General features: G+C 38.7%; 2 protein-coding genes across 2 annotated transcripts; both read left to right on the forward strand.

The window, feature by feature from the left end:
• The first annotated feature begins 1707 nt into the window (after positions 1 to 1707).
• On the forward strand, positions 1708 to 12829 carry LOC140932776 (basic phospholipase A2 homolog 1-like). The gene is made up of 5 exons (XM_073382289.1): positions 1708 to 1844; positions 3620 to 3659; positions 6854 to 6980; positions 8027 to 8136; positions 10298 to 12829. The coding sequence occupies exons 1-5, from the start codon at positions 1770 to 1772 to the stop codon at positions 10438 to 10440; spliced, it is 495 nt and encodes a 164-aa protein (XP_073238390.1). The 5' UTR covers positions 1708 to 1769; the 3' UTR covers positions 10441 to 12829.
• A 12528-nt stretch (positions 12830 to 25357) lies between these two features.
• LOC140934361 (uncharacterized) lies at positions 25358 to 26374 on the forward strand. The gene has a single exon (XM_073384000.1). The coding sequence runs from the start codon at positions 25358 to 25360 to the stop codon at positions 26372 to 26374; it is 1017 nt and encodes a 338-aa protein (XP_073240101.1).
• The last annotated feature ends 1464 nt before the right edge of the window (positions 26375 to 27838 follow it).

The following is a 27838-nucleotide window of genomic DNA, read 5'->3' on the forward strand; positions in this document are numbered from 1 at the left end:
CTGGTCGGGTCGATAAACCGTCAGAAATAACTATACCTAAGGATAATTTTGAAGGGTTTACTAGGAGGGCGCTCCTCTGAATACACAGAACGATCTGCATTTAAAAGATGTCCATGGGTTATGGGTTCCTGACACAATCCCTTTGTTTTCTCTGACAAAATACTGGCAGTCGAGTCGTAAGCTTCACAGAATTTCATGCGAAGATAAATTGACGATATAAACTCAGTTGATAAAACGAATTTCACTCCCCCAGCGACGCAGCCCTAAAGTTTCCTTCAGAATCTACCTCTTTATTTACTTGTCCGGCGTATCCTGTGTGGCCTACGTTCGGAACGGAAAAAGAGAGAACACCTTCAGCCTAGCTATACCCGGCAATAGTGTCGATTAATGGGACGTGATCACTGCTACTAATACCGAGATTCAGAAAGAAAAAACGCAGAAAACGGTCTTTAAACCTGCTCGATTTAAACGAAGCTACGAAATTCGTCGAGGTTACCTGAAAAACTCGCTTCCCTTTCTTCGTCACTTATTTTCATTTGTTTTTTTGAATGGGCAAAGTGAACTCTTATTCTTTTTTTTTGCGGATTAGTGCTGTTGGGGAAGCAATAGACCTTTAACTCACTCCTACTGCTTTGCATGAAAACAAACATTTTGCAGGTAAGTCCGGTGTAAAAACAAAGCTCTTTTGTCCGAGGACTTCATATGGCTTCCTCGTGTCTATGCTATTAATCACGTTTCCCAGTTCGAAAGCTGAGGGAAGATGCGTTCGGAAATTATGTTGGAAGAAAGGCTCCATTTTTTCTTTGCTGCAAACCTTTTCGGTTTCCGACTTGCTTATTTTGGCCAGCCAAATCTATGATTTTAACCTGTTTATTGCGTAATAGAATGAGCTTTCTAAAATGACTTAAAACAGAATATGATACTGCACAATTACGATTACGTATCGCTATAGAGAGTTTTCTCTCGCGTGGCCAGCAACTATGCAAACTTACTGGAACAAAGGCACGATTTTTCATACGAAAAAGGTTGAACTTCCACAGGCCTGGTTTGGAACATGAACATGGCCGCGGTTTCATTGTTTTGGGACACTTATGTTTCCGACGTGACGTCATGTGAAAACGTCCTATGCGCTAAACTAGTGTTTACACTGGTCAGCAATTATTCATAAAAAAATGTTGGAATTTGTTGCACGGAACAGAACCCATTTCTATCCTAGGTCAAAAACGTCCAAGAGGTTAAACGGCCTGATTCTGGCTTTCATTACTGCATGATACTCTGCAAAATGTGTCATTCAGCAGATGGTGAAACGTCTGTTACTGGTTTATTACGTCAGCCACTGTCAATGTCAAATGGCTCTTGAAACAACGGGTTCTTATATTTTAATAGTTGGGGCATTTAAATAACAAAAATAATACTTTCTAACTTAAACTTGCTATCACTATACCTGGAAATATTTGATTGTTTACGCGTAAAAGAAAAAGTGAAAACCTCACTACCATTTTTGTCCAAAGAGGTTTACTGAATTTACTCGGAAGACGGTGACAGATTTCAAAGGTTGAAGCATCCTTTATTGACACAGATTTAACAAAAGTTCTGAAAAAAATAAATTCTGATTGGTTATTCAAGTCATTAATACTTGATTAAACACACGTCATGTCTTTAATGATCTTTAAATTTCCCAACAATTTTTTTCCAATCCTCTTTTAAGGTGTTGTTCGTTCTCTCGAAGCTTTCTCTGTTGAGAACTCGCAGGGTCAAAGTCATAAAACATGAGGTCACTTCCCGCCATACTTTGTCTTGTTTCAGTTGTTGTGTGCGTTTTGTCATTTCCATCTGCCTTCAAGGTAAGCCTGCTGCAAGGCAACATGTTTTATAGCATGTAATCAGTAAATACCTCAAAGGTTTATTGAAAAGTTGCATCGACCTAGATTTCTCTCGTAGAAGATTTCCATTTCTTATTAAATCATAGTTTTGAATTATCATACATCATACCAACAAGTTAGGGTCTGTTTTCATTCGATATCCAGACAGCGAGAAGTGGGTTGTTGCAGCAGCACTTTATTTCACATCGACTTATAGGTGTTTCTATAGTTAAGAAACTAGTGTTGAGTGTTAAGAGTGTTCGATATAGCTTCTCAAATGAAGGATATGTCTTAAAGGAATCCAATGCTTCAGTTCACAACAATGTCAATTTGAGACCACGCTACATTTAACACTGACTCTAAAGGGCCGTAGAGGACTGTTCCTTTCAAAATTTTCCCTATTGATGTGCACATAAAGGCAACTTTTATGGGAAGATAATTGAAATAAGTCTCATTTGGAGCTTCAAGTGGTATGAAATATGAAACAAAAAAAAGCTATAAGGATCTACCCTGATTTCCAGACCTACAGTAGTTCATACATCCTTTAATAAACTCCAGTTCACCTGCATCTATCTCGGTTCTTTGTATCTCTCTTTCAGTAGTGTTGATAAAACCGGCAAAGGCGCCTTAAAAAGATAAGCACGCCTTCGTTCGGGTGTTGAATTTAACTTAATAACTGAGACAATAGCATTTCAATAATTTTCGAAGAGATAACGATGAGCACTGAGAGAACATTGATTGAAATCGGCTTATTACAGACCATTTACAAAGATGACTTTCTTGGGGCCCACTTTAATTCTCTGCAAAGAGAATACTGAACGGTGGATTGTGTTTTTCCAAGCGCAAGTTAGAAAATTTCGGAAAGATTTTTTCTTGCTTTGTTCTTAGTGGAATTTAAGCTATATTTAGTTTTTCTGGGTCAACTTAAAAGATTTGCGGTGATCGGAGAATGTAGATATTGCTGACTTTCTGTCTCTGTACTAAGTGAACCTTAGACTCTGGACCCAATTCAAGCTCGTTAGTCACGTTTGCACACGCTGTCCGTGCGTGAAGTACAGCAGACAAAACAACGTCTCAGACTTCAACTTCAAATTATGGGTTTAAACAACAGCTATGGGTATCTCGGTGTATGGAAAAGACTATCTGACTGAAATTTAGGTTTTGTTGGATGTACCACGGTTGGCTATGATGACTGAATAAGGTTTGAAATCAAGAAGGTCGTGACAAGAAAGGTGCTCAGAAATACTGAGCCCAAAAAATTGGGGTTGGGTTGAAACTGCCCTCACGTATTCATATCTTAAGTTTCTTTAGCACAAGGTTCTTATTAAGAAGCATGGACAACCGCGACCTTGAAAGCTCAATCTCCGCACTTCCAATTATGTTTCCTCAGTGTCGGTTGGATTTTAATGAAACTTTTTATTCTACATTATCAGAAGTGTGGAAATAAGAGTTGAGATGTGTCTGGATTTTTTCCCGGGCTCTCAAAGCTTTTCCTTAAAATCTTCTGACGTAACTCTTCGAGCTGCATTTTACCACAAATCATAGCTTGACTCTTTTCAAGTTTCAAGTGTTTCTTGTGAATATGAAATGACAAACGTCCTGAATTAGTCTGCATAACAACCGTTTCTATCCAACGCATATACACGCATTTAGGATTGAAATCACTATTCTTACAGTTTATTAACAATTTGAGTAAAAATCACGGCATGAGCCGAGTTCCGTTTTCATGTATGTCTTATGTGTAACTTTTCTTCCAGGGCAAAATCGGAAAAGTGCCTTTCATTAAAACAAGACATGGTAAGCTGTTATGTCATTGTTAAGAATGTCCGTAGCAGCTTTTAATATTGAAACAACTGTGTAAAACCGTAAACAAAACTACATCCGTTTGGTGTTAAAAGACTAAAACGTTTGTATTGTCTGTGGCCTTTTCCTTTGTTCCTTAATTAAACTACATATTAATGAAATTGCGAAATTCATTGCTGTAGCTTTGCAAAAGAAGTCTTTTCTTTCAAAGAATCACTGTTATACCCTAAAAACATGTCCATAATAATCTGAAATGAAACGTTTTTGTGGAAAGTAATAGGTCTTTTAAGACTGATGAGCTCTTAAAAGCTCATCAGTTTACTCAAAAAAGTCAATTATTTTATAGGCACTTTTTCTTTTTGTATCGGAAAGCTAACAAAAGACAAAATAAACAAAAAATAAATAAAACAAAAGGAAATACATTTAAACTCTACCCTATACAAACATTCTTCGTGTAAAGATTCAAGATGCTGGTGCAAGGGACTTTGACTGACATTAAGATACATACATGGTTATGCTTTTACTGAGTACACAATGGTTTATCAGGGCGATTTAATATGGTAGGAAATTGAAAGATTTGTATGAAATTCAAAGCTAAATACAGTCAACTCTCTCTAAGACGGACACCTTTGGGACCGCCACTAAGTGTCCGTCTTAGAGAGGTGTCTAGCCTGAGTATCAGGCCTCCTTAAGGGGCTAGGGGAGAGGAGATTTTACATGGGGGAGGGGGGAGGGGGAGAAGAGAAAGGAAGCAGCTCTCTCCCTTTTTCGCTTCTATCTTTCCCCTTTTCCCCAGAAACGCCTGATACTCAGGCTAAGAGGTGTCCGTCTTATAGAGAGTCAAAAAAGGCAGGGACCAACTCTAAGTGTCCGTTTTACAGAGGTGTCCGTTAAGAGAGAGTCGACTGTAGTTGTTCTTTAACTTAGTGTCTTAAAGCTACGGTAACGAAACGGGCAACAGAAACGTGCAACTTGTTTTTCAACATTGCTGCAAAACGAGTTGAAAAGCGATGTTGCGCGTTTTACCACCCACGTTCTTTCTTATCTTCCAAGAAATTCAGGTTACTGTTAGTTGCGTGAAAGTTGACTTCTGGCCCCAGTTGTTCAAAAGGTGGATAACGCTATTCACCCTTGGGGGGGGGGGGGGGGGGTACTTGGCTAAATTTGGCAGGGTATGTGCCGCTGATCTCTCAGAGCCCCTACCCCATTATAGTCTATTCTGTGACCAATTATAGACCCCATCTTAGTCACTTTTGGGCAAATATGTATTTTCGCAATCCCAACTTTGTCACTTTCTAATTTTACGAACTTACCCATTTTTTAGATTGGATGAAGAACACTTTACCTTTCATATACAGTACAAACATTCTGGTACGTTTGGTAACCGTAAATATGAAGAACTTTCTTACCCCAAAAAATCCGAAAATGTGCGACCCCATTCTAGTAACTCTATTGAAAATGCGACCCCATTATAGTCAATCCACTTGTGAAAATGCGACCCCATTCAGCGACACATTCCCATTAGCCTCTTTTAAGGAAGTAACCCCCGGGGCTATTCACCGGATAACTCAATATCTAGCGCAATTGGTTTCCCTAACACCTATCCGTTCATAGGCTAGCGCTATCCAACTTTTGAACAGCTGGGTCTGATTGGATACAATCATGCGGTAGTCACGCCATATACGGAAATTACGTCACGTTTGCCTTTTGCCGGTTAAACGCGCAACACACACCAATTTTGTAACAAAAGTATAACTATACCTCGATCTACTTTCTGACAACTATTTGCAACCTACAACAACCTGATTTGTTGAAAGACAGATTTGATTCGTGGGTGGTAAAACACGCATCATCGCTATTCAGCTGATTTTGTGCAGGAATGTTGCAAAACAAGTTGCACGTTTTTGTTGCTCGTTTTACTGTACCTCAAGACAGTCTACTTGAAGAACTAAAAAGAATTTAAAAATGCTAAGACATTATTTCGATTTTTGTTTTCAAGTTTGTAAAAAAAAAAAATGCTAAGACATCATTGCGATTTTTGTTTTCAAGTTTGTAGTAAAAAAACCGACATTTTTCAAAGATCACCAGACGGATTCATAAGGTTAATTTCCTAAAATGGGAACTGGGTCACAAATATGTAAATCCACGCGACGTAGGTTATGACTACACGATATCGCATAGCTCTTTCACCGGCACGAAAACAGTATCGGATAGAGCTTCTATTCACACAAGAGGGCGGTGATTTCGGCGCGGTTTCTGTAACGGAGCGAAGCTGCCCCGCGTCGATCCTGAAAGTGGATCATCATACATTAGACCGGGCCGGGTTGTTCGAAGCTGGGTTAAGATAACCCACGGTTAGCGCGAAATTTGAACTCAGTTATACTTAAAAAGCAAATTCAGTATTTGACGATTGGATACTCTAAAAAGAATAGATCCGAGAGAGTGCTTTTGATAAAAAGATAAGGAAACCCGGGTTAAAACCTAACCCCGGGTTAGTGCTAACCGGCGTTCGAACAACTAGGCCCAGGTTGATGTGACACTCGTTAACGCAGTGTGAACAGGAAGGAGTTCATACTTAACCGGTAGCCGTTCACGTCCACATGAAAAGCCATTCGGTATTGTCTACACATACATAGCCTTATTAAGCTTGAATTTCCCTCAACCTTGCCCTGATTACCCATCTTGAACCTAAGGACGTGAACCAGTCTATGACCAAAATCTGTTAGAAATAAACCATCAAGATAACAGCTCGTTATAACCTTTTATTTAAGCAATAGGCCACACTTTCAGAGGGTTTACCGGCGTGATAACCCGCGCGGGGTGTTGGGAGAACACCAGAAATGCTTGTAAATCACTGGCCGAAGGCGAGTGATTTACAAGCTTCTCGAGTAGTCTCTCAACATCCCAAGTCGGTTATCACGCCGGTAAACCCATAGAAAGTGTGGTCTATTGCTTAATTATAAAATAACTTTAAGTTTTCTATGAGTTTTCCGGCACAATAAACCATAGGTTTTTAACCAATCAGAAAGCGCACTATCTTAGTTTTTTTTATAAAGTGATATATGCTCTAAATTGCTTTGCAAAGTGGTCGACTGGACTCTGGAGACATAATAATCAAGATAATCAATATACATCAGGAGTACGAAACTCAAACTAAATATCTAACTAAAATTGTCAATTGTTTTAAGCTCGTAACCTGTTGCAGTTTGGAAACATGATCCAGTGTTCCACAAATCGAAGCATGTGGGATTATTATGATTATGGCTGCTGGTGTGGGTATGGAGGATCAGGGCAGCCTGTGGATGGCACTGACAGGTAATCATTCCTTCTGGGTGCAAGAGCCAGGAAGCAATGTATTGTAGTTCTACTGAGCCTTATAATGGCCTAATGGCCTCTTTTTGAGGCTTCACAAGAGGTATGTGAAAAAGAAGGGGATTTTAGTAGCTGGCGTATATGAAAGGGTGGGAAAATCTGTCAGTTTGCTCTTTAAAAAGGCCCAGAAGGGCTAACAGATGAATTTTATGGCTGTGAAAGAATGAGAAAACGTTCTGGTTTTGTGATTAATTTATATCTAAAAGACGGTGCATTTACAGCAGTTAAAAGGGATGCAAAAGGGGTATTTGAAAGTGGTGTTTTGTCAATAGAGGGTATTCGAAATGGCTACCCTTTTCTGTCAAAAATCGTTTATAAAAAGGGTAAGGGGTTGGACCTTAGGGACGAGCCTCTAGCTACTAAAAGTTTGTTGTTTTATTCATTGAGGACAGAATGAATCTTTGCGGATTTGAGGGATTACAGAATTTAGTCTAGTAACAGATGGATTGGGATCGGCCGTTTTTATGCTATGTTTGACGACTTTAAGAACGTCCTCTCTTAATTTTGCATCTGAACGAAGCACTTAACAGACGACTTTAAATTCGTCTAGTACTGACTGTAAACTGGAACGCAGTTATGCTCAATTTGTCCAGAAACCGGACTAGAAAGAGGCAGTGTTTTGTCCCCTCTCTTTGTCGCGGTGTTGTCGTTTACTTTTCTGATGGGTCTTCCTTTTATACCAAACGACTAATTAGCTCTAGAGGACTAGTTAGTTTAAGTATTTTGCTTCAAAAGACCAATTTATTGTTTTAAAACTATTTGGACTTCTTTATAGCCGATTGCTCCGTGCGTTCCCTTGCGCCTTCTGTATGTATATGCACCACGAACAAGGAAATAGCGCTGGACAAGAATAATGAAGACCCCGTGGACAAGTTTGATTTTAGTTTTTCCACTAGATAATAAGAAAAAAGGACGCATTTTCTTTTACTGTTTTTGCCTCAGTCTTAAATCAAAGGAAAGTTGATTCATGTTAGGTTTTCTTGTTTCAGGTGTTGTTTGCAACACGACTCATGCTATGATCGCTTGACAAAAAACAGTATTTGCTCGGAATTGGCAACGTATTATTCTATTTATCGCTACAATGGATGTCGTCAATGTGGTAAGAATTTGCACAGTAAAATTTACTTTAGAGTCTAAACCGTTCGCTTCAAAGCTCATGTTTAAAAACGTCTCCCTGACCTAGACTGTATACTGTTAATGAATCTATGTGTGGGCCATTTTTTTCCATTCACACTGAAGTTTAAAATTGTTCAGATACTATATAGTTAAATTATAAACACAATAGCCCTGGTTCTTACGATACAGTTCAGTGATACGGAGGCCGTGTTGTTTAAGCATACCCCAGAGAGTATGTATTTTGTCAAAGACGCACCTTTCTCATAGCAATGTCATTTTCCCGAAAGATGATTTAAATTTCAAAATATTTTCCGAGAGACTGATGATCATTTCTAAATCTAAACAATAGCCTAAAATTCGCCTCCAAAGAAATCCTATGTCTAGAAAGCATTTTGCAAAGTCAATCAGTACAACCACCCGTACCTGTTGGGCATCCAATAACAGCCTCTGAAATTCATTTAATTCAAAATTGCCGCCATATCGACAAAAAGGTTTATAACAACATTGGTTCCTTTATAAAACTACTTTCCGCAGGGACCGCGGAGCAAGGTGAAAAGTGGGAGGGCTGACAATTGAAAATAATTTTTTCATATTGAAAATCAAAAAAAGGAATAAAATCATAGCATTTGATTTGTTTCTGTCGCGTGACTTTGCATACTTTATCCAGTATTTGTTGCTCTTTATAGGTCGGCATTAGTGAGGATACCGAAATTCTTCATACGATTTTCATTCCGTCCAGCAAATGTGTTTGCAATCTCAATCACGTCCAAGCTTTCCGTTAATTTCTTATGACAATTAAGTACTGTCAAGTTGCTTAATCGCTGCTGTTTCATGTTCGATCTCAGCCATGTCTTTCAGATTCAATGCAAGAAAAGACGCGATTACAATTTTAGTATAGAAAATACTACACTGAAGTGATCTGAAAAATTTCTAACTATGGCCGTTCACTGTTCAAGTAATGTAATTCTTCTTGCCATCGAATATTTCATTGATTCGAAAGGAGAAACTGACAAAAGATAAAACTTTTATCAACTCAAAACAACTACTCACCTTCGTTTGGCTTGAAAAAGCTAGTAAGTTTCTTCATTTCGTCTGATAAAACTGATAAAAAACTCTGCCGGAGCTGGAAGTACAAAACACGCTGCCGAACAAAGCGAAGGGGTGGCCAAGGCATGGCGTTTGATCAAGGGACAAGTCGGCCCCAGGGAACAATTACCGCGAAAAGCACAGGAGCCCCACAAAATACCTGGCGTTTGAAATTAAAGAAAATACAGAGAATATAGCAAAATATAGACGGAAAAAAACTTGTTTCAAGTCTTTTTTTTAATTTTAATTATTTTTCTTTTTAGCGCAAAAAGTGGGGGCGGGGACGCAAAAAAGTGGTGGGGCCGCGGCCCTACCAGCCCCTCCCCCTCCGCGGTCCCTGATTCCGTCGTCTACACAACGAATAAAGGCACAAGTTAAAGATACTATGTAAAAGCTTGTCTAGCAGTTTTCTGTCGCCTACTTTATTTTGCAAGACGCTTAGGCCCTTTTCAAACGTCGTGCTACTGCTGTGCCGAACTCAATTGCTCGAATTAAATTCGACTTTAGCACGGCAGTAGCGCGACGTTTGAAACCAAGTCGTGCTACTGCCGTGTAGCATGGCAAGCCTTGCTGTGCTACACGGCAGTAGCTCGACTTGGTTTCAAACGTGGTGCTACCGCCGTGCCGAACTCAATTCATAAATTATAAATACATTAGCTATACATTAGACTACATTTAAAAGTTTGCTAAACCGTGTCTATATTTTTGTGTTTTGTTTTCGGCAACAGCCGTTCTATTCGACGGAATTAAATTCGACGTCTGAAACCAAGTCGTGCTAGTGTCGTGCTGCAGTCGAGCTACAGTCGAGCCAGCTTAGAACGGCAGTAGCACGACCTTTAAAACAGGCCTTAGGTTAATAAAATACTGCTTTGTTGATGTCAATCAAGAATAAGTTGGTCGTCTTAATTTCGAGCCCGCTGACCAAAATCGGCTGAGAGAATGCTTAAACCGTTTGGAACATGTTATGGTATCGGTGTTTTCGAAGATTACTAGAAACAATCCAAGACAATGAGAAGATTTGTCTGTCGTTTAATTCTAGCTTGTTTTTTTTTTTTCAGTACCTGAATCCGAGTACCCTCTTGATGACCTTCAAAAGCAATGCAAGAAAGCTCTTTGTGAATGTGACAGCAAGGCTGCCAAATGCTTCGCTTCATCAAGCTTTAATCATTCATATATAAACTACGATACTACTAAGTGTTAATGCTAGTGAACTATATACAGGACCAAGAGAGATCATTCCCTATTGATAGGACTTTATATGACACATAGATTATCATAAAGGAATTGTCCAAATATACTTATATTATTTTGCCACGATTTGCCACTTATTACGGTATTTAAAGGGACAGGTTCACGGTTAAGCACATCCTCATTAACTAACTTACTTTTTTCCAATTTATTATTAATTCTATCGGTTAATAATCCCACTCACATGTCACATGTATCTCAGCGATCTCAGAGTGTATTTCAAAGTAGAAGTGTATTTCAGAGTAACCTGAAGTAGGAAGGAGGAGTACTAAAATCGCAGAAAAAAATTGTGGATTATGCCAACACTACCAGCGTTGAATTTATTGTTGACCCAATGGTTTTATTCCATGGTTGATTAATTTACAGCTATTTGCAAATATTTAAGTTGATCAAGTGCGAGTGACTGCCAGGGGAGTGTGCAAATTGGTTCTTTGACGACATTATGACATGATCATATTGCTTGCATAGACGATACAGTATGTCCCGGCAGAAAAACAGCATTTTGATAAATGAGCATGCGCTGAACCGTGAACCGTGTATTTGATAGGACGTTGTCAATCATTAAAACATTCTCTCGTAAAGGGTCTCCACACAGATAAGTTTCTTATATAAATGGGTCACTTGCTATCGACTGGACACACCCAACCGAATGCAGGACCACACTATATTCGGTTATGTAAAGTTGATTCGCAGGCCTCTTTAATTTTTATACTACCTCAGCATCCTCACAAATTTGACAGCAAAAAGTACAGAACGTAAAAAGGCATTTTTGACCCTAACGCTACTTTTTTCCATATATCATGCTTAGAAGGAACAGACATCCAGACAAAAAAAAACCGTCAGGGCACCGACAGACCAAAGCAAAATCAGAAGTTACGCTCTATAAGCATGGCAGCTGTGTTGGGTGTATCATTAGGGACTTTCAGATCCAACGACACGACGGCGACAAGAACGTCGCTTAAAAAGTGAATTTACCTTCTTTCAGTCTTCATAGTGATTATTCCTAACCACTTACTTTGTCAAATGTAGGCGAACCATCCTGAAGCTGAATTTCAAGGGACCATATTCAAGCTCGGAAAGAGAAATAAAATCTCGTCGTTGCTTGTTTACGTCCTCTATAAAACGCGAAATTAGGCATTTTCACGTCGTAGTCGTGCAAACACGGGAAAGAAATGTACAAAGAAGTGTGATGCACGTGCGAAGTTGTTGTTTTGCTTATTAAACCTTTTGCTTTTTGACGTTCTCGTTGTCGTCCGCGTCGTTGGATCTTAAAGTCCCTATTGCCTTCTGATGATTCGGTTACCACGGCAACCCAGTGTTGCAAAACTCCAAACACAAATTTCGCCAAAAATATTTCGTAGGAAGCGAAGTTCAGCAAATGCTAGAACTCATTATCCGCACAGAGATAAGTTTCTTATATAAATGGGAACTCTTTATCGACTGGACATACCTAACCGAATGCAGGACCACCCCGACTGTATTGGCGTAACGGTGCTTCTTTATTTTTTATTTAGCTCATAAATATTATTTAATCAAGACGAGCCCAGCAACCTTAAAAATTTGACAGCAAAAAACACAAACCCAAAAGAGGCATTTTTGACATGAGCGCTAGATATTTTTTCATCGTGATGTCGTGATAAGATACAGTCGACACCGAGATAACCTAAATAAGAGGTCTGTAGTAATTACTGCTGTGTTTAGTGTTTCATTGCCTTTTGATGACTCGGTAACCATGGCACTGAGAGTTGCTAAACTCCAAACACAAATTTTGCCAAACAAATTGCGTATGAAACAAGGTTCAGCAAATGTTAGAACTCATCCAGAAATTTTCACCGAGGATTGTCACTTTCACACGGTGGAAGAGATTTTTTTTTGTTTGTATGGAACCTCAAAAGCTTTTTGTTATAACCTGAGGGACAATATTCTTAGAGATATGCTCCACATTGTTTGAACGGAGAACAAATAAAAAACTTTATCAGAGATACGCATGCGCAGTCTTTGTTGTGGTGGAAGATAGAAACAACAATGAAAGGCTTATTTCTCCTTTTGAGCGTAGTATTGTTCTTCGCAGGTATCAGTTCACATGGAATAGACGACAAAACCCCTGTGAAAGGTACGATACGTTTCCATGTGTTTGGTATTTGCGAAACTGCGTTTGTTTTGTTGCCAATTTTTGATATAAGTTTATTATCATATGAGGACAAGTGTCAAAAAAATAAATTAGCCATTATTTTGTAATTTTATGTTCTTCGTCAAATCGTGCGCAGCTCACATACAACCATAAATAATAAAATAAACGAACTTTGCTGTTTAAAAATTATAAATAAAAATCTGGAAATAGGCGGTAGATTACCTTTAATAGATTTATCGCGTCCGGTCTTTATTTTCCATTATTATATGGCCGTGTCTCAAAAGGACTGGAAACAAACAAATTCAAGAATTTGATTGGCTAAAGTCGATCTTGACCGCGGTCTGGATTTTCCCATCTAGACGACTGATCTAGACCGGCATCTAGACCGATCGTGTTGTAACAGTTGTACTCAAAAAGTTACAAACAAAGAATGTAAAAAAATTGGCTTGTTCCTATCAATAATACTAAATGGAAGAATCAGTGCACCTTCACGAGGAAGCAGGTAAAGAAAACGAGCAAACGTTGGCAAATTTGAGTCTTGCCGAGGAAGCTACGAGCAAAGATGACGTCGAAATTGAGAAATTTTTGCAGGAGCAGAAATAAAAAAACACTCAATACAAGACTAAGAACGATTTAAACGCATCGAAGACATTTTGTGAGTCACTGAAAGCTACTGAAAGAGTCTAGAGCAATTGAAAAGATACCTGCCAATGAACTCGACCTTCTTTTGTCCACATTTTTCATCTCCGTTCGTAAACAAAATGGCACTGAGTACGAGCTGAGTGACAAAGACGCGTTTGCTGCAGCCAAACTCGATGACACAAACAAGAAGAAGGTTTCTAATCTCTACGTTAAAAAGACCAATGTTGGACGACTACTCGAAGCAGACGTTCAGCCAAACTTCGTTGCACAGCTAAGCGGTCACAAAAATTTGAAAAGCCTCGACAGCTACCATTCAGCATCTCTGAAGCGACGGCGAGAAATATCTGCTATCCTGAATCGTGAGCCAGGTTCATCCGCTCAGTCCGAAGAAAACCAAGTCAGTACCTCCACTACAACACAGCAAAGTGTCTTCACAGTCCAACAAATCCAGCCTCAGGCAATTTTTGTAGGAGCGCATATTGACAAATTCGATGGCTGTACATTTAACATCAACGTTTTCTGTGGTGATCAGACGAAGATCGCAAGGCTGAATGAGAACTTATCGCTGAGTGATCGAGGCACAAACCGGCATTACTTACATTGCAAATGCACGTTTGGTCACTTTTCATAAATTGTTGTTTCAACCACAAGCTTTTTCATTGAGCCTGTATGAAAAATTTTGTCTTCATTCATTGACGAAGTTTGTACAAAGCTGGACTTTGGACAGTTATTTTTGTCCCGTTTGGACTGGAGACCAGAAGAAAGCCACGCGCAGGGAAGCAAAGAAAATTATTTATGTTTTTGTTCCTTCGCTTTTTTGTTTGGCCATATAATAAACATATTATTAAATGAGCGGGAGTTCTGTATGGGAGAATCTTGACCTCGGTCGCTGGTAAGACCTCACTGCGTTCGGTCTGTAGTGGCGACCTCGGTGAAGATTCTCCCATACAGAACTCCCGCTCAGTTAATAAGAGCTAAAAACAGTTTGATTGATACAATCTCTAATTTCAAATTATTTGTTTTATTAAAACAGAGAGAGAGAGAGAGAGAGAGAGAGAGAGAGAGAGAGAGAGAGAGAGAGAGAGAGAGAGAATTGTTTTTGAGTTCTTTTCTTCAACTCAGTATTAACGCGCCCGGCTTTTGTAGCTCATTAGCTTTTAAAGAAAATAACCAGGGTTTTGAAACAATAAAAAGAGTTTGTAAATAGATCGCAAAATATTATTAACACAGAGTTGCGGGGAAGGGTGGTGTTGTGCTTCTCATATATTCTATTGAATAGGATCGAAATCAGGGGCACCCAACGAGGATATAGTTCAAAACCACTTAACATAGCATTGTTGAACGTATTTTAGTATTCAAACGGTAGATATAGGCATATTTTTATCCCCTAAAAACTTTTCATCTGTTCGGATTTCCTAGCTGAAAATCTAGTGATCCGAAAATTATAGGGATAAAAACTTACCTTCTCGAAAATTTCAGCCAGGAAAAGGCTCCCGAAAATTCTAGGTGGCCTTTTTTAAGGGTCAAAATCCGTTAAAAATGAGTAATTATACCATTTTACAGATGTTCGAAAATCCTAGTAGAGGCTGGCAAGCAAGAAATTTTACAACAAATGCTCCGAAAATTCTAGATCTCAAATCGTCTTCCGAACAGATATTTTCCCGAAAATTGCCGTTGGGTGCCCCTGTCGAAATGACTTTCTTATGATTCGCTAAGTACAGTTGATTGTTCCTTTCATAAATATTAGTATGCGCAAATATGTTTTATCCGCTGCGTGTTCTTCTGGCGAAAAAATGAAGTAAGCACTTTTAGATAAAAGTTATCATCATAATCACTATGTCACGTCGCACGCTCTACGGTTATTAGATCTACAGTTATTACTGCTGTGTGTATTATTATTAGTATTTCATTGCCTTTCAATGTTGGCAAACCACAGTAACCGGAATTCCCAAACTCCAGCGGCACTTGACATGGTTGACGGTATCGAATGCTTTCCGCAGGTCAATGAAAACCGTACCAGTCATCTGGCCTTGGTCAATTTAAAGAGCGCAGTCACTCTCTAACAATTACCCAGTCCCCTAACATAGAAGTGAACAAGTTATTCAGTAAGCCAATCGATCAATTGAGCGATCAAACAATCAATCAATCCATCAATCAATCAACCCTAATCAATAAGTTAGCCATTTAATTCATGAAATTCACTGCTTCGTGTCCCTGTTTTATTCTCAAAGAAGCAGTCTTTCTTGTCGTGGAGTATAGGAGACGCCATGAAAAGTTCTTTCTCCATTTTGATCTTCATGCTGTTTTTAGCAGGAATCAGCTCATATGGAATAGGTGAGACAATTCCCGTTAAAGATACCCCACGGTAATTATTGAGCCTTTTATTTTTCAAAAATTTCAACTAAAATTTAGCCAAGTGTTTTTCACTCAATGGAAATATTAGAGAGCTTTAGATTCTGAGACGAGGACGACTACGAGTACTAGATTTCTCAATACTGAGTATTGCTTACGCGTAAACCAGCGTCATTTTGGCGAGAAAAGTTGATAGCCTACGAGTTTTAGCGAGAACGTCGTAGCAGCGGGAACAAGTTATCCAATTTTAGAAGTTTAATGATTTTGCGACTGAAAGAGGGCTAAAACATTCTTTAATGAAAATAACCCTTCTAATGTTTCAGGTGAAAAAAAGGACAATGAAGCGATCTGGGTTGAATATTTTTCTAGAATACGCGAAAAAATTTTAAGTTAAATCTCGCACTCGCAGTCGTCTTCGTCCTCAAATCTAAAGCTCTCTATTAGATCACTAATTTAACCACTTTTCTACGGCTTAAGAGGGGTAAAGGTCTTTTGTGCAGACTGCAAAACTCAGCTGAGCTTTTTAATAACCGACCAAAGAATAGCACATCAAAAATGAAGACACATTGAAACATTTCTTTTTGTTTTTAAACTGCATTTATTATATTTCATAATAAAATTTTCTAAAAAAATATGTACCTTTCTCAATTAATTTTGTATATGGCGCTTACTTTTTTAAGTTAAATTTATTGACATGGAAATAAAGTTATTATTGTTATCTTCATTAGAAATGTGGTTTTAATAAGTTTTAGTTTCGCCTTTAGCAATAGAACGGAAATATCACGACAAGTTTAGTAAGGGCTTTGCAAACATTTTTCTATCAAGCTTAGGCTTAGGGTCAAATTAACAAACTGGTGTGACTTTTTTTTCGTTAAGCAGGTGTAATTAATAAGGTCGCGCCCCAGCTGTGTTGATTTTGTTGTTGCTCAGCAGCGGTAGGTAATTATTTATTCGGATTTGTTAGAAGAGACGAATACCTAGCCAAACCTGATCAGCGAAACTGTATGTTGTGGTCAATCACTTACCAAGTCCCGGAAAACACTTTGTTTATTTATAAGGCTAACCTGCGGTTACCTTTTCCGAGGTCCCAACGAGTTATTTTTCATTGTCTTCACCTCTATTAAACTGTCACTTTGACAATTTGCACTAGTATGGTATTAGTACAACAGTTACAGTGTGTAAGCTGTATCAAGCGGTCAGTAAGCCACTGATACCCCCTGGCTGATTCCTGAGGGGGATCTTGTGACCTTATTTTCAAGGCGTCCACAACTACAAGGTTAAGCATGCCATGTGAGAAACAAAACTGTCAAAACTGAGATCATTCAGTATAAGAATGAACTTCTAGTGATACATATGATTTTCCAGCTTACTCGGTAACGATTTTTAATTAATTCCTATGTTTACTTAGAATGTAAGTTTCATAAAAACACCACAAATGCTTTTGACACAGTTTTTTTTTTCAAAAAACTATTTTTACACTTTGAATTTGTCAAAGTATTAGTGGCAAGAGATTTTTACTCTAAACGTCATTTAGAGTGATTTTCGTATGACCTTGAAAAATAGTTTAGGTGAGTGTTCGTTATTTGTTTTATAAGCCAATGGATGAAAAGATCAAAACTTGCACTCTTAGTTCTCCCGCCAAAGAAAACCCTAACATGTAGAAAGCATGGTCTGATTGGCCAATCGTATTGCAATATGACGTCAAAGCAAAGTATCGATTGATTTCTATAAAGTTCTCGGGCATGAATTTTTTTCTCCTGAGCGTTCGCTTAACCAACCAAAAGCCACGCGCGTTTGTGTCCGTTCTATAAACCAATCAAATCGCTCTATTTCCGTTCGTTTGTTGTTTCTGTTTTGTTAGTGTGTTTTCATTTTAAAGAGCCCATCACCTAAAATTTTTATTTTCTTATCTGAAACCACACCTTATTAAAATAACTTCTGCGAAAAAATTTCGCGATTTGAACCAAAGACGATTTTTTTAGAATTTTTTAAAAACGATCAAATTTGCCGCCATTTTGGCACAGCATTCTTCTTAGTCTTCTTTCGGGGTATGACGTAATTTAAGGAACACGTGACTTTATCGACAGGAAAACATTAAAAGTTCTGGTAGGTTTTTTGTTTCAGAAAAACTTTCTTCTTGCGAAGACATTGTGATTCAATCCTTAATTGTAATTGATCTTTTTTGTGTACAGCTGGTGAAGGAAAGGTAATGCGAGTTCCTTAATTTACGTCACATGACGTCATATATGAGCTTGCTAGTTTGCGTGATCAGCGGCGCGGGTGTACCGCAAAAAAAATTGGTTAAAAAATCGCCTTTTGTTGAGATGGCAAACATCCGTTTCTCCTCGCTCTTCGCCGCCGCGGACGTTTCGCGAGGAGGAACGTCTGCGACTCAGCGACAGAAATTCCATACTGATGACGCAATCCAACGTTTACATAATAAATCCAGTAGTCATGGGGTTCCAAATACAAATTTGTCCAATTTTACGTGTCTTCTGGTCGATTTTGGTAAATTGTTGTGTTCATCTGCCAACGAGCTCCAGCAAAACTCACGTGCTTCTTCTAGAGAAGACTATATTTCCACAAACATTGACTGTTTTGTTTGAGATTCTTCGCGTTTACATTTGACCTTTGTGGCCTTTTGTCTTTTGTCTGTCATTCGTAAACAATAGCTAAAACAATGTAACTACTTCGTCGACCAATCAGCGCTTCTGACCGGATTCCGGACAGATTTTACGTCATCAGTATGGAATTTCTGTCGCTGAGTCGCAAACGTTCCTCCGCGCGAAACGTCCCCATCGGCGAAGAGCGTGGAGAAACGGATGTTTTCGCAGGCTAAACTTATTTTAATAAAGTATAGTTTCAGATAAGAAAATATAAAATCTTAGGTGATGGGCACTTTACGGTCATATGAAAATTGTTCTATTGTTGCTTTGTTTTTTGTCTACTCCAGTTATCAAAAATGACCAGTCGATTTGTGGGACTTGATACCATCGTATCGAGATCCGCCTGTCAAAAGCATTCAAGTACAGTGAATGTTTATTGTTGTTTTTTAAAAAACTTTTTAAAAGAACAGTATAATATAAGGTAGAGCTAAGCCAATAGTCCAATTTCAGGGGAGGGCTAGGGGGAGCGTGCGCACCCCCGTTGTGGCTTTCTAATGACATCTGGTATTCTGCAAAAAAACTTTGCTGTTTATTGGTAATGAAGTAAAACGTGAGACGAGGTTGAAGAATTTATGTTCAACGCCATAAAAATGGTAGTTAAAATGGTAGTGGTGCAGCCCCTCCTAAGAAGAATCCTGGACCCGCCCCCGAATTTTGACTGCCTCGGGTAGGCTTTCGGATAGACTGTACTCGCAAAAGTAGCACAATATGCTACTAGCAAAGCTAGTACATTTCTCCTTGAAAATTATGCCGATAATTATGTTAGTTTTTAGTAAATTACGTCCATTTTAGTAAAAAATATAGGAAGTATGAATTTGGTAAAAATGAATGAATTTGGCAAAAACACATTCACCCTTATTATCAGAAGAAACTTTACCGGTGCATAATTTATTGTAGAGAGACATAATTTTTCTGATCAGGTCTTTATAGATTCTACGTTCTTTGGCATATTCGTTTGCGGTCCTTTGCAGTCCTTTTTGGTTAATATTTGTAATTTATGGTATGACATCTTTAAAAACTCTAAAAAATAGCAACCAGCTTGCGGACGCCATCTTGGGTAAGTGAGCTAGTTATGCAAATACGTTGAGCAAAAAATGATAATTTTGAGCTGCAAAACCAGCCAAAAGCGGTAAGTGCAAATTATGCTAGCAGTGCTGTTTTCGGAAGATAGATGAAAATTGTGCTCGTAATGACGAATTAATGCCAGAAATTATGCTTGCACAATCTATCAAGCCTAGCGTCATGTCTTGTCAGCGCAGCCAGCAGATCACGGCAGTATCTTTACTGAGAAGTTAATACGAAATTTTCATCTTGGGTGCTTTTCATTCATCCCAGAATTGGGTTAGAAATCAAATTGAACAGACCATTTCGGTTTGGTCTGACAGAAGTATTTGGCACAATCTTTGGAGGTGGTCCACTTTGAGTGGGACCGAAATGTTCCTCTCCATTTGACAAATTGTTGTCTCCAATACCACTCTTCTGAATCCTGTTAACCTGGCTTGGTGCAACCGGATTGTACCGGAACCGGAATGTAAATTTTTGTTGAATGGAATGGGGTCCTTGTTGTAAGTTGCAATCGTTGTTACCCCTCTTTCCATAAAAGGATCTCGTACACTATGGACACTCTCTTTGAATGATCTGTTTAACAACACCTTCTCAATTAATTAAATTATGTTTCTTGTGATCAACCTGTTTTTTTTTTGTGTGTTTGCTATGGTCCAGTAGGCATACTGGGATCTGCCTCAACGTTGTTCCTTCTTAAAAAACTTTGGGGGTAAACACCTGTTTTATTTGAAGAGGCTAAATTGTTTTTTTTTTAAAATATTACGTGCCTTGTTTGCTAAGGTCCAGCATATTGATTGTGAGGCCCCGTTTATATAGAGATAACTTCAGTCCTGGATAGAAGAGTCACTCGCTCACTCCAGCTACCCTTGATCGGTCAACGTTTTGTACGCTTCGTCACAAAGCGCAGCGAACCATTTACACGAGAAACAAAAAGCTGGCTTGGCTAGAAGGGTTACCCGGTTGCTACCCTTTTTCGATGGTAGGGCATCCTCCTAGCTGGGCTAACGTTTCTTCATATAAACACTCTGCCTCGTCCGGCTGGGTCAACTCGGGTCAACTAAAAATTGGTGTGGCTCACAATTCTCAAATGGATATTGTAAAGGTACATATATTTAGAAACGAAAAGAGAAGCAATTACAGTCACATAATTATTTTAATTGTATTCCAGGTATTCCCCAGACGCGGATGTCCAAAAGAAGTGTTCTACAGTTTGGGTTTATGATTGCGTGTGAAACGAAGCGAAGTCCTCTGGAGTACAATGGTTACGGGTGCTATTGCGGACAAGGAGGAAAAGGAACACCCGTGGACGAGATTGACTGGTAAATACCCATGTTATAATACACGAAGTCTGTAAGGGGGGAGGGGGGGGGGGGGTCCTAACCCTGCAGTTCCGTTCGAGCTTCTGTCGTCTCTATTTCGAATATTGTTTCCCGCTTCTTGGTTAGCGGTCAAGTGTTGAAGTGTTGGACCTGGGGCATCAAGTAATTATCCCGAATGATTCCGCGCAAACCCGTGCAATCGAGAGGAGGAACAAGTTTGATGTCCTCCGAAGAATTTGTCCTAAAACTTAATATTAGAAAAGGTTATCTTAAAAAATATGTTTTCAAAGCGATAACGGATGAATGTCAAGCAGCGTTTATTAAAAAAAGTTGGTTATAGCTTACAAAAAATCTTACCTGGCAAAATCCTCACATTTTATATTATGTACTTTTACAGGTTTATGAAACAAACCCAATAAAATCTTTTCCCCACTGAAGTATCGGACGGCCTCAAAGCTATAATCACGAGATAATTCATCTTAATGTTTTTCGTATACAGTTAACTGTGTTGAGTAATTGTTATCTTGTGAAAATCTACTAATAAATTTTTCAGTCGTGTAGTAAATCTCCTGTAATAAAACTTGCTCAAGACCGTTCAGGGAAAATATCGATCCCCCTTTTTTTGTAAGGACCTCGCTGGGCTTGGTCTGTTCTGTCAAGACCTTGGGGCAATATTCTACCAGTAAGGTCCTTGCACTTCGTTAATAACATATACATACAATCCTATAACCCTAATTTACACTGGCTTTAACAGGTAAGGGGAGAGGATGGCGCTCGTGTTCCCGGTTTTCGCATTACCTCCCTAAATTATTAAAGGAGCTAAAAGCTAAGATCTATACAATTTTTTCTAAAGGGTTCCTCGTTTTGTGATAGTTCTAAGCTTTTGCGTGACGCGATTTTTACATGGTGGCCGAGAAAGCTGTCATGTAGGTTGAAAAAGTGACCTATTTGGGAGATTTATGCTGTATTAATAGTCATTGTATTAGAAAAAGTAATACTTCAGTGTTTATGAGTTCCTCTAGAGATGAATTTCCGCTTTAGTAGCAAAACTCAGCGACAGACGTTTCTGTTAGTTTCCTTGCGTTATGTTGGTGTCCATCCGGATGGGCACCAACATGACGTCTCCATACAAAGCTCTATAAAATTTGGAAAATCATTTCTTCCAATATCCCGCAAATGAAAATTGCACTGACCTGAATCTAATGAGGGTCTGTGCATATTTACCTTCTCCTATTTCCCAGATACTGGACTTAATTTATTAAAAGGTTTTGATCTTTTGGATTTTTTTGTTTTTAATGACAGTGAAAACCAGCAATTAGTGTTTCACAAACTGCGACCAGAGGGTCTTTTTTTAGAATGCTGTTTTCCAATTCTTATTGCAGGTGCTGTTATGCGCACGACATGTGTCATTATAAGTTGCAACCGAAAGAAGCTTGCGGCAAGTCCTATCACATTGTTGAGTTGTACTTAATTCCCTACCTACGGAAGGGTTGTTCAGGTTGTGGTAAGTGTAATGATCAGCGGTATTTCCGTACGCATGCGTACATAGTTATTAGTGTGTGAGCTTCGGCCATGTTGTGTAGTTCCGTACTAGAGATTAAAACTGTTTGGAATCCTCAGCCATCCTAGTCGTTAGTAAAGATTATTACAGTAAGTGCGCTCCTTGATCTAATTGTAATAAAGAAGTAAAGTACAACAGATGTGTGACAACAAGAATAATTTACTTCACCAAGATGGCGGTCTTACAAGACGTGCCCTCACTACTAATGGGTATGATAATCACAGGACACCCAGCCAGTATATTACATAATCACTGACAATTAATAAGACCCCGCCACCCCCTCGAAAATTAAAAACACAACAACAATAAGAAACAAACAAACAAACATATATGGCAACTGCCTTACAATATAAAATGAGCCGAACGTATAGTGAATGCAATGCGCTTATTTCGCACACATCCGTTTCCAACCCTTAATTGGATGCAATCAACACACTTTAACTAATGAGCTTCTAACCATCTTGTATTGGCTTAAATTTTATAAAATTTTGCAGCTCTTGCTTATTTTAATAATACCATTGAAAGCAACTAAATAAAAAAGCAATAATCAACAGCATAAGACGTAAACGTTCTGATATTTTGCACTGAAAATGTGACATCAACATGTTTTAGTATATATTGTGGGATGTATGCAGTTTGCAAAGGTAAAACGCTCTTGTGGCTACACGAGGATATAAGACACACCGCAAATAATGGCAGCGTGCATAATGCAAGTGTTTTTGCCGTATTCTCTAACTTGAACATTATGTTTTCCTTTTTTTTCTATTTTAGTGGGAAGCCCTTGGAATTCTTGCGTTCAAAAGAAGCTGTGCGAATGTGATGCCGAGGCTGCAAAATGCTTTAAGAAATACGATTCAAAATTCAACGAGAACCACAAGAACTACCCGAAATCAACGTGCAAATGAAGTGAATAGTTTTACGTATTAAGGAGCATTAGAGAAGGCTTCTTTTCAGCCAGGAACATTATCAGTTCTGGTTAATCTGTTAAAGAAAAAGTATTGAGCAATCGAAAAGAAAGCATTAAAAGTCACTCAATGTTATGTCCTTCATTCTTTATGTATCTAAAAGGTTGAATCTCTCTTTGGGTACCTGCGGAAGTGGTTCGGGAATTGCTTTTCGAAGAAACGCAATCAGCATGAGCAACCACGACGACGGAAATGAAGCATAATTTTCAACAGCAAGATAAAAACTAATCAGTTGAATTGCTGGCAAAAGGAAACTCATCGATATCAATTATCTCGGGCTAAAAACGATTCAGAGATTTCACCAGATCCAGATCACCAATTAGATGCCAACCTCTGCAGATCTAAAATCTAGAGGCCCTCTCTTTTGCACTACCCCCTCGAATATCAACGGCCCCCCCCACAAATCGATCCAGCCCTAAAATTAGGATGAAGGAATGGCTTACGACATTATATGAAGTCTTACATGAGGTACATACCATCAAACTTCGTTTTCATTATTGAAATAATCTTGGTCAGTGACTACAGACGTGCAAAGATGTCCCAGAATCCGTACTGTGAATATAAAAAATTCGAGTTTTGACAACAAAATGTGCTAAGTTTCAAACTAAAGCACAGAAAAGTTAAACGTCGATTTAATCTGGAAGATTTAGTGACCCGTACGGGAGAGCCATCCATTTTTGGATTTTTGTGGACAAATACAAAATCCGTTCTAGAATACAAGAATCCATAGATTCAGAGTTTCATAGATTGAGGGCGGGGGTCTGTAGCTTGCCTGCCGCCAAGAAAGTACCCCAGACCATGAGAAAATAATGGGGCAGAGAGAGACTCTTAGGTCGTTGGCCGGGATTTGTAAATTTGTTCAAAATCTCATTAATAATTCATGATTTTAACAATCTATCACGTCTGCTAAAATCCGTCACGTACTCGTGTTTTAAACCCCGGCAAAACAATGTCAAACAACTTTAAAAATTTTATCCTTACTAGTATTCTTTATATAACAAGACGCTACGGAGCGTACACTTCGGCGTCGTGGTCGAGGAACTGATTAATTATAAATGCCGAAAAATAGTAAGAAATGAAATATGGTAAGAGTGAGGTGTTAGTCTGTGAAATTATGGGATTTGTCAGGATATTCTGAAAAGAGCAACATCCAAGAGGCCTACTTCCAAAAACTAGCATTTCGGGACAAATTGTCTCTGACATATTAGCCCAGTTATGCTTTGATGACTCCATGCAAATCCTTCTAAATTTGACTTGGTTCTAAACGTTTAGACCTAAGTCAAATATGAGGTTACTGGCGGTGAATAACAAGTCTAACAAAACGAACAGTGAAAAAAGAATTCTCTATTTTTCTTAGTCACATCAGGCTTCAAAAACAGCATAGCAGTCTCATGTACTGATTAAAGATATGTAAGGCATGGGTAAGGAGTCAATTACGTTGAGCGTGGAATGGGCTAAAACTTAATGGTTGTCTTTACACTAGGCTGTTAAGGAAGACTTAAGAGCGGCTAAGTTTTACTTAACCAAAAATTCGTGTGTGAAGACCTAAGTTAAATCTCAAGTAACTTTCCTTTGCATCTTATTAAAGTCGGAAAGTTGAAACGATTCAAGAAAGTTTCAAGCGACTTGAAAACCATCCTTATAAGCGACTTAGCTGACTTGCGGTTTTGCGGTTTCTTGAGCTTTGAGGAAGGCGAGACATGTCGATCAATCTTAATTTTGTTGCGTGGGAAAATAACCTGAAGTAAAAAAGAATCGGTTGTGAGTAACGTTTTATTTTACTTGAAGTAATTAAAATTTACTTGTCTTGAAATATTTCTTAGCTTATTTAGGCTCTAGTGTAAAGACTACCGATATAATGTTACGAGTTGGAATGTTTTGAGGATAATTATTCACTGACTATCAGCACGCAGGGATGTCAGATTAACACAAGGAAGTTTACAGTGCGTTTCACAATACTTTTGACAAACGGTTTCCGAAGTTCGTTTCAAATTCCCGAAGTTCGCCACGAACTCGGCAATTTCATTACGCAGTTGTCAATCAAGTCGGGAAATTTGAACCAAAGTTGTAAATTTCGCGCCGAACTTCGTTGGGAAGTTGCCATATTCGTTGAGAGGGAAGTTCACGCTACTCGGTTAAACAGCCGTTGGTTGGGTAATTATCATTAAAATGAATCCATTCACATTGCAAGGAAAAGCAATCCCAAGTTCTGTTAGGGAGAAAATTATTGAAAGCTGGTTAGAAGGGAAAGGGCCAACACAAATAGGGAAAGAGCTACGTCTACAGAAACAAACCATTGCCAACATCGTGGACAACTTCGTCCGTAGAGGGAATTCAGAAGCCGAAAAAGGGGGAAATAATACTCGGTTAGCGCGTACTGACGATGTTAATGTTTATATTGAGTACTGTAAAAAATTAAAGCCCAGCATTTACAGCAGTGAGATCCAAAACAAATTGGTGGAAGACAATGTGTGTTTGCCTGAAAATGTCCCGTCGCGTTCATCGATAAGCCGTAGCTTAAAGCACGATTTGGGCTATTCTTACAAGAAAATTAGCGTTATTCCGCAAGAATCATTGACTCCTGAAAATGAAAACAGATTGTTTGAATACTTAACAGTTTGCGCGACTATTGATCCAAGGACAATGCACTTTTTTGATGAGTCTTCAGTAGTGAAGACGACTGGAAACAGACATTACGGACATTCAAGAATAGGCCATCCAGCTTTGGAAGTTCAGCGATACGCAAGCAATGTTACCCTTACCGTAAATCTTCTGCATAATATGTATGGCGTTGGACACGTCAATTTGTTACCTGGGCCTTCTAATAGACTTGAACTTCTTAATTTCTTCGCAGAAGCATTAGAAGAAGAAGATTCTTTTGGGAACCCACTTCTTAAAGTTGGTGATACCGTAATTATGGATAATTGCGGTTTTCACCATGCCAGACATGTGGAACCAGTTTTAAGAAATATGTTGGCAGCCCGCGGCATTGCCTTGATCTATCAACCACCTTACCATCCCCAGTATAATACCTGCGAACATTGTTTCAGACAATTGAAGGGATGGCTTCGAAGGCACTCTAAGTTTGCCGAAGTTCACACAGATATTGCTATTTTCCAAGGTCTTAGCACAATCACTCCTGGAATGTCTCGCAATTTCTTCAAACATTGTGGTTACGTCGATTAGTAATTACTAGTTTCCGTTAATTTGTAATCCTAAAAATGTTTTGTAGACGACTGGCCAAAAAAAGTATCCGGTAAAAGTTTGGAACGGGCATTTTCGTCTGTATACAGGTTTCAATTTCGTGTTTTTGAACTTTCTATTTACATAGCTACATTGTAAACAATCTAAAAGTAGCAGGTCGTCTGTGAAGATAAACTTCTCTGTCGTTTCTCAGTGCCTCTCAAGTACTTTATATTTCAGGATCAAACATCATAGACATCATAGAATAAACCTCGCTTGCTTTGTTGGTTAAAAATAAATTGATCAATGGAAATGTTTCTAAATTTGTACAGTGATTTAAGTATTTAGCGCAGTCTAAACGACACACTGAATCTATTGGATTTTCCCGGAAAATTATCAAATCTCTTTTATTTCCCAGAACAAAACTCATACAAGCGATGAAAACCTAACTGAAAGTGTTCTGTCGTTCACAGTGAACTATTTTACCAAAAGTCTATTACAAATTCAAAACGTTTTTGAACACAACTGTTTTACACACCAGCCAAGGAGTCAGAGTACATGATACATGATAAAAGTTTTACATTAGCTCTGTTTCGGATCAGTGTCTGCAAAGTGCGTGGCAACATTTACTAGTGTATTTAAACCACCCCATCTTCCAGGACTTTGGGGATCCTGCGTATAGGATCCACGCGATTCTTCAGTCACGGCACTAGAAGTAGAATTCGCCAGTTGAATATTTGAGTTAGTAGCTTGAAAACTGTGAACAGGAAGTTGAAATGGAATAGGAAATGGGGTTTGTGGATAAAACATATTCGCAAAATTCGGATGTTGGGTATTTTCGAAGTGCATACCGTGTACTTGTGATGTGTTCAGGGCAACGTTCTGTATATTTCCACTATGACCGGTATTGAAAGGAATTAGATATCCGTGGTAATAGTGAGGCAGTGTAAACGAATGTCTGCTTAGGCGGGCCGCGCGAAATTTATCCTCACTCTCAGAAGTTGAACTCGAACTTGAATGGTGCCGCCTCTTCTTTTTAATCTTCTTTCTCTTTCGCTTGCGTTTTCTACGTCGGCAATCATCGCTTTCGCTTAATAAAGTGGAGTCATCTTTAGTGTCGTCCTTCGAATGTAATTTAAATGTATCTTATTTACTAGCGCTTTCTTTACCTCCATCTGCAGAATAACTAGACTTAACCGGCGACATGTCTTTACAATATTCTACACTCGCACAACTTTCTCCTTCTTCGAACAAATCAGGAGAATTGGCCACTTGCCGAAGATTTTTTTCGCATTTTGCAAGGAGAATTCGTAACTGCTCGGGATCATCCGCACATACTTTCGGAATTTTTCCATCAAGGAAATTTCGCAGCGTACGTACATCTCGCATAAGTTTGGGTTTGTTTGTTTTATACGAGGGATCCACAGCATACAAACGAGGGGTTAAATTTTTTATGAAATGAAATTC

The sequence above is a fragment of the Porites lutea genome, chromosome 4, assembly GCF_958299795.1.
Source record: "Porites lutea chromosome 4, jaPorLute2.1, whole genome shotgun sequence".
NCBI classification, from domain to species: domain Eukaryota; kingdom Metazoa; phylum Cnidaria; class Anthozoa; order Scleractinia; family Poritidae; genus Porites; species Porites lutea.